General features: G+C 39.4%; 2 protein-coding genes across 2 annotated transcripts; one reads left to right on the top strand and one right to left on the bottom strand.

The window, feature by feature from the left end:
• The first annotated feature begins 1,347 nt into the window (after window positions 1-1,347).
• On the top strand, window positions 1,348-3,667 carry LOC9309026 (cytochrome P450 86A2). Its single transcript, XM_002874981.2, has 2 exons — window positions 1,348-2,083; window positions 2,257-3,667. The coding sequence occupies exons 1-2, from the start codon at window positions 1,662-1,664 to the stop codon at window positions 3,497-3,499; spliced, it is 1,665 nt and encodes a 554-aa protein (XP_002875027.1). The 5' UTR covers window positions 1,348-1,661; the 3' UTR covers window positions 3,500-3,667.
• Window positions 3,644-7,210, bottom strand: LOC9309025 (ascorbate transporter, chloroplastic). The gene is made up of 12 exons (XM_002872910.2): window positions 6,950-7,210; window positions 6,628-6,696; window positions 6,218-6,555; window positions 6,029-6,136; window positions 5,784-5,939; window positions 5,475-5,690; window positions 5,171-5,380; window positions 4,935-5,072; window positions 4,646-4,747; window positions 4,330-4,395; window positions 4,144-4,228; window positions 3,644-4,008 (listed from the first exon to the last, which is right to left on the bottom strand). The coding sequence occupies exons 1-12, from the start codon at window positions 7,002-7,004 to the stop codon at window positions 3,911-3,913; spliced, it is 1,641 nt and encodes a 546-aa protein (XP_002872956.2). The 5' UTR covers window positions 7,005-7,210; the 3' UTR covers window positions 3,644-3,910.
• Between the last annotated feature and the right edge of the window lie 731 nt (window positions 7,211-7,941).

Here is a 7,941-nt window from a genome sequence, read left to right as displayed (position 1 = left end):
CTTTCTTTGGATACAAGATAAACATTTTTAAACAGAAAATATTCTACGAAATTCAAATGTTAAGTCATTTTATAAGAAATTGTATTTTTGAGCTCAATACGACTATTGAAAATTCTTATGTTGTATAAATACAGCGGAAACTGCAAATATAAGAGTTCGTGTTTATAATATGAAGCGTATATATATAGATTTACTAATGTAATAAAATAAGAACAGGTGAAAAGGGGGACACGATCACAAGGTTTTCGCATTCAGTGCCTTTACAGAGTTATATATTTGATGATGTTATTGCTCTGCGTGTGGTGATTTATCGCTGCCTACTTTTACTTGCCTAATAGTACTATATATTATGTAATGTAACACATATATATGTCACATACATTACTATATACTATGTAGGTACTTCTATTCGATCATATATTTATGATATGCAGCAGAGCACACAAGTCACTGAAGTCAGCTCCCTTTGACTTTTACATCTCATGAATGCATGCCATGACATCTAATCTTACTCGAGATTTGTGCATGCACATTATTCACTTTTGTCTTTTGCAATTTTTGGTATTGTAAAAAAAAATAAAAAAAATAAAAATGTAATAGAGAGACCAGAAAGGTCTATCTAAACTAAAGACACAATGAAATGTGTTTCTTTCTTGTGGGAGTAATCAATTCACTCTTTAACACTTCTTTACCATGAAGAAAATAAAAAGTAGAAAATTAGATAAAATAGTCACGAGTTGCTTACCAAATCTCTCCCAAGAATTAAGAACTGATAAACCAAAATGAGAAGATTAAATATCACGTCTCCTTTTGATCTCTATTATAATCAATCGAAAGATTAAACTAGACAAAAAATACAGTTTTCAACAAAACGTGATGATTGGTATACGATCACTTGCAAAGTCAGACCTAAAACCTAGCATTAGTACACTAATATGTAACCTTAAACATTAATTATATCATGCAAACCCTAATGTCATTACCTAACTATACATGTGTAATGTGTTCAACAGATCTTCTAACCCACATTAGATGTATGTTAGTAATATAAAAAACAAAAAGATTCTTCTTCTACTACTTTACTTCTTATTATTCCCATCCATATTTTTCTGTGCCTTAGGTTCTCAACTAATCTCATTTAATTTAGCACACAGAGAAACACACACGTATATAAATAATACGATAACACAAAAAAGACTCATATATAGTATAAATAATTAGGGTCATTAAATGTGGATTCATCATTAAATGAAACAACTCTTCTTCTCTGTACAATTTCTCTCCTATATACTCTCTCTCACACCTTCACCAAATTCTTTGACTTGAGAAATCTTTAAATTTATATATCTCCAAAACCATAAAACCAAAACGAGTTTTCACAAATAAATTACTTAGTTGAAATTTCAAATCTCATTGAATTAGGATACACTCTCTCAACAATCTTCATTAATGAGGGTTGCTGCTTCTGATGGCTAGCAGTAACAGTTTTATTTCCTCCACTTCTTTTTCTTCTTAATGCCATCTTTTTCCTCTTCCTCTATATATATTTTCTGACTCTGGGAAACCTTAATTCATCCATCATCTCTCAAACACCAGTTTTGGAAACACCATTGCAAATTCCTTAAACTTCTCCATTTTTAGTATAATTTCATTCAATTGATATGGATGTATCCAACACGATGCTGCTTGTAGCTCTTGTTGCAGCTTACTGGCTATGGTTCCAGCGGATCTCACGATGGCTAAAGGGTCCACGTGTCTGGCCAGTGTTGGGTAGTCTTCCTGGTCTGATCGAGCAGCGTGACCGTATGCACGACTGGATCACTGAGAACCTCCGTGCGTGTGGCGGCACTTACCAGACATGTATCTGCGCCGTGCCTTTCTTGGCAAAGAAGCAAGGTCTCGTGACCGTCACGTGCGATCCCAAGAACATCGAGCACATGCTCAAGACCAGGTTCGACAACTACCCTAAAGGTCCTACGTGGCAAGCCGTGTTCCATGACTTCCTCGGCCAGGGCATCTTCAACTCCGACGGTGACACTTGGCTCTTCCAGCGTAAAACCGCCGCTCTTGAATTCACCACCAGGTACGTACTACCTTAACCGGACCGGGCATTCTTTCATGCATGTACAATTCATAATTTGGTTCAAAATACACCAATTGAACCAAATTGAATTTTCTTAGTTGAATTGTGTCTAATTCTTTGGTTCGGTTATGTAAATTGTTGCCTAAATTAAGGAATTGTCTTTTGTGATGCAGGACGTTGAGGCAAGCAATGGGTCGGTGGGTGAACCGGGGAATTAAGCTCCGGTTCTGTCCGATTCTCGAGACGGCTCAGAACAATTACGAGCCGGTTGATCTCCAAGACTTAATACTTCGGCTCACATTCGACAACATTTGCGGTTTAGCATTCGGTAAGGACACTCGAACCTGCGCACCAGGACTTCCCGAGAACGGTTTCGCCTCGGCTTTCGACCGAGCCACCGAAGCCTCTCTACAGCGGTTTATTCTGCCGGAGTTTCTATGGAGGCTGAAGAAATGGCTTGGGCTCGGCTTAGAAGTCAGCTTGAGCCGGAGCTTAGGAGAGATCGATGGGTATTTAGATGCTGTCATTAATACACGTAAGCAAGAATTGCTGAGTCAGCAAGAGAGCGGGGTCCAGCGACACGACGATCTCCTCTCTCGTTTCATGAAGAAGAAAGATCAGTCGTACAGCGAGACGTTCTTACGACACGTGGCTCTTAATTTTATCCTAGCTGGACGTGACACGTCATCTGTAGCGTTGAGCTGGTTTTTCTGGCTCATCACGACGCATCCGGCGGTCGAGGATAAGATCGTCCGCGAGATATGCTCCGTTCTGATTGAGACACGTGGAACCAATGTATCGTCGTGGACGGCGGAGCCGTTGGAATTCGATGAGGTGGACCGGTTGGTTTACCTGAAGGCGGCGCTCTCCGAGACTTTGAGGCTTTACCCGTCGGTGCCGGAAGACTCGAAGCACGTCGTGAACGATGATATCTTGCCGGACGGAACTTTTGTACCGGCGGGATCGTCGGTGACTTATTCGATCTACGCGGCGGGGAGGATGAAGAGCACGTGGGGCGAGGATTGTTTGGAATTTAAACCGGAGAGGTGGATCTCGCCGGAAGATGGGAAATTCGTGAATCACGATCAGTATCGATTCGTGGCGTTTAACGCCGGACCAAGGATCTGTCTGGGAAAAGATCTAGCGTATCTGCAGATGAAGACGATCGCGGCGGCGGTTCTACTTCGGCACAGACTGACGGTGGCGCCGGGACACAAGGTGGAGCAGAAGATGTCGTTGACTTTGTTCATGAAGAACGGACTTCTGGTCAACGTGCACAAGAGGGATTTGGAAGTGATGATGAAGAGTCTCGTAACTAAACAGAGAAACGACGTCGTTGTTCTTAACGGAAAATGCAACGGCGGTATCGGTGGTGAAGGCGTCGCCGTTAATGCGGCTGTGGCGGTTGCGGTGTAATGCAGCATTTCGGGTTGATGACATTTTTATACTAAGTAATTAATACATACATTTTCGTCTGGGTTTTGTGATTGTGGGGTAAAAAGTAAAAAATTGATTTCGTTGTGCTATGTAAACTTGTAAGCAATACTCTTCTTCCTAAAGTAAAAAAGTTTGATTGTTTTTCTTTTGGATTCTTCTCCATCCCCATCAAATTGTAAGCTTTGAAAGAGTCCCAAAAATATAATTTCAACGATACATCTTTTTTTTTTTTTTTTTTAACATGTTACTTTATGAAACAGACCAACGAACCATTTTTCACATTTGATCTCACAATCAGATTAAGTTTGCAGCAGTGAAAGAAAAAAATAAAGCCTTCCTCACACAATTTCACTGCAGCTATTTGGTTACTTGGTTCAAGGTCGAGTGAGTCTAGTCGAGAATTTTCTCTCCGGTTGCGAACAAGTTCCAGACCAGAGTTCCAATTAGATACAGGGCAACTGCTACTTTGAACACATCATCCCATGAACCTAAATGTTTAGGTTAAAAAAACAACAACATGGTTAACAATAGACGGGATATAAAAAACATCACAAGTACTATAATTTGTCCACCTCACTTTTAATGTGTGATTGGCAAGAAAGAATGTGAATAAAGATAGATACCTCGTTGGAGGATGTAACCTGTAGCTGCAGTGCCAAAGACACCAGCGAGGACTCCTGCTGTGTTTGATAGTCCTAAGAGTACACCCTGCGATCCAAGCCATAATTAATGAAGCAAGTCATTTTCAGTGTTGAACAAGTTTGGTGACAAAGTATTTATTAAAAGAGAAAGAATGGATGCTATCTCACAGCGTATCGTGGGCCAATGTCTTGATGATTAGAGTAGAGACCCGACTGAGAGAATGCATCAGAGCCCTGTTGGGGACAACATGAGTCTTTATGTCAGAGCTGTACACCACTCATGAATTGTTATAAGGGAGACAACTGTCTGTTTTTATAGCCAGACATTGCATTTAAGTTGTGTTCAATTATAGTTGTACTATCACAAGAATAATCTTGTGTCGGCAGGTGGTGAAATAAAAAACGGCAAACATGTTTTTAACAGTTCCAAACTTATCCATAATTCTATGGCTCATTCAATCATATGATATATTGACACCAATACCTGACTGCATGCCATGCAGAGAACCGCCATTGCTGGAGTTTTGACATGGCTCAGCTGACTCAGGAAGAAGGCAGGACCTAGAAAACCAATTGATTGCATAATCTGCAACATTGAGGAGTTTAGTAGCAGTAAGTATCCTTTGGAGTAGCCTTAATTGATTCATGAGAATAGTTTGTTGTTATAAAGATTTTGTTGTCACTCCTTTAACTGAAAGCAGCATAACAATTTTGGCCTTTTGAGGTAGTAGAGACATGTAAATGATCAGAAAGTAGAAGAGTGTATTTCTTGCCTTTCGAACGTTTGTAATTGAAAGACCTCTGCTCACTAGAGTATCAGCAATCCAACCTCCAATATTAGCGAAAACAGCCATGGTTAGCCATGGTAAGACGCATAGTAGCCCAGATTCAGTGAGGTTGAACTTCAAGACCTGCAACGTGATCAAAGACCAACAACAGACAAGATTCTCTTTACTGGTTCATAAGAATATTAAACCGTAAGGATATAAGTGAAGTTTGAACTCCATGCCTGATTGTAATATGTGGGCATCCATGTCAATAGTATGAATGTTCCCCAATTATGGCAGAAGTGGGAAATGATGAGAGCCCAGACAGGGGGTTTAGACAGTATTAGCTTCCATGGAATCACTGTAACAGGTTCCCGTGGTTTGCTACCTCCCAGTATAACCTTTTTTTCTTCTTCACTTAGGTCCGGGTCATCCTTGGGAGAGCTATATGCCTGAGAAGAAACAAAAAAGTGTTTAAAATACAATTCTCTTGGAGGTTTTGTAGATATCGGATATTTAGCTCATGTCATGGAGAGGAGTTCATACAAATTTTAGCCATAGCAGAAACCATATACTTCCAAGGGAGCCAAATGAATAGAAAACAGATGGCCATCCGAACTTGTGGATTAGCATAGGAGAGAATGCCAATCCTGTAACAGAACCAAGATACATGCCACTATAGACTAGTGCAAGCGATCTGCTTCTCTCTGAAACAGGGATCCATTTAGAAAGCATGTTGTTCATAGCAGGCATTGCAACACCCTGGAGAAAAAAGGTAGACAGAACCAGCTAGTGAGAAGTTGTACAGGTCTGAGACAAGTCTAGGAAGAGAAAGGCAATACAGAAGAGGCCAACCTCGCCAATGCCCATGAACGCTCGCACGACAAGCAAAAAAGGGAGACCAAGTCTAGCAGCAATAGGTGTCATAATGGTGGCAAAGGACCACCAGACAACACCAAAACCTAAAACCACCTTCCCGCCAAACTTATCTGCCCATATGCCTCCCAGAATCTATAATTGAAGAGAAGATGAGCACGGTTTCGGCTAAAGTTATAGTAAATTTATGACATTGTACAGAGAGTGATAGTATTAGAGCTGACCTGAGTAAGTAAATAGCCCCAGAAGAAAGAGGACTGAATTAAGCCAACTGTTGCACTACTCCAGTTATATTCTTGTGACATGGGAAGAATTGCAATGCTCATGTTCACCTGCCACAAGCATCTCTCATTAAGTAAAATATATCTTCTTCTTCAAATTTGTACAGAAAATAAGCAACATATACAACTTACACGGTCCATATTGCAAAGAAGAAATGAAGCAAAGCATAACAAGACGATCACCCAGCGTCTAGGAAACCATGGAGAAGCGTTCTGTAGATTTCCTTCAACTAAAATAGCTTCAGCTGAGCCATCTGCGGATGGCACAACTCCTTCAGTGATATCGGAGTCCTCTGATTTGTAGTAAGCACGAGATCTGTTGATCTTGCTTACTCCACATTCCTTGAAAGTGTTCCTAAACCTAATTGTAGAGTCCATTCTTGGCTGAATGAAACACCCAAAACTTGTCCTGTGTCCCAATTCATGCTGTAAACTAGCTTGCAGAGGTTGATGATTACGGCACAAGAATGCTACAAAAAATAAGAAAATGCTAAGGCATAAATTGCATAATAAAGCCAAGTTGAGGTATGTATAAAAGATACCATTTGGAAAAAGCATAACTCTGTTGGAAACCTCTGAGCGACTTTTTCCAAGTCTCTGACAACCATCGCCTATAAAGTAAATGGCAATCTTAGCAAATTTGATACCAAAAAAAGGAAGAGAATTCATTGTGAATGTTGCAGAACACAGAGTTACACTAATAATATCTGGAGAATCAGGTGTAGTGAAATTCTACAGTCTTGTAGTAGAGAGAAATTGAGTAGAACCAAAAGCAATGCACATCGATACACAGAAACCAGCTACGCTCAAGCCTAGTCAGTAACATAATCCGATAAAACCCTAATCTCAAGCAAAGATGGATACCTGAACCGATGAAGGAACCCAAGTTCCGGTTTGAAATCAAGCCACCGAGGGCCATCTCGACAAAGGGAAAGGGAAGAAGAAGAGAGAAGGATTCAAGCTTCTTCCATAAAAGCGGAGAAAACGAAGGTTTTGAAATAAGAAAGCTTCGGATAAAGCCGAGAGAGGGACTGAGAGACGCTGAAGCGGGAAAATCAGAGGAAAGGGGGGTCGATATAGTGACACGTGGCTCATCATCTTCTACTCGTTGCGTTGGAACCTCCGTTCCGCTCCAAACTACGAATCTACCCCCCATGTTGGCAAAGGTAAAACATGGGTTTATTGGTTAATCCTAGGGGTATTACTGGAATGTTTCCTGGAAAATATCTGACCCGTTACCGCCGAGATGACATCACCTTTAGAGGATAGAGAGAGAGAGAGAGAGCAGACAAAAGAAAAACGCAGGTAGGTCACTATTGGGCTTTTAAATCCCATTTGTATTTTGATGGGCTTAACAATAAAATTGTCTTCTACTTTACATTCTCTATTAGGATTTATACAATTTTTTCTATTAAAACTATATAATTTAAACTTTGGGTGTTTTCAGATTTAATCAGTAGAATATGGTAATTTAGTAACTTTGTTTTTTCAATTATTTATATACCTAAGATCTTAATTTTCTTCTATCATAAATGCATACGACAACAATATATGATATATTGATATAATAATATGTAATCATGTTACTTAGGTGGTTTGAAACTGATGTACCATCTATTCACATGTTTATCTTGAGTTTTACGTTATTAGCTTTTAATAATAAAATAATTTCATAAAATAAGGAGCGTAAAATGAAAGTATTGTTTGATAAATTAGCATAATTTGTACTTTTTTATTTTGAATAAATCAATTAAGAGTTGAATTGATGGATGATTCAATGCAATATAAGACTTTTGATATTTTATCACTTAATTTTGGTGAGTTTTCTATTTAAATAATGTAGAATGATACATGTC

The sequence above is a fragment of the Arabidopsis lyrata genome (genome assembly GCF_000004255.2).
Source record: "Arabidopsis lyrata subsp. lyrata unplaced genomic scaffold ARALYscaffold_6, whole genome shotgun sequence".
NCBI lineage: Eukaryota > Viridiplantae > Streptophyta > Magnoliopsida > Brassicales > Brassicaceae > Arabidopsis > Arabidopsis lyrata.
This window is presented reverse-complemented; position numbering and strand designations above follow the sequence as displayed.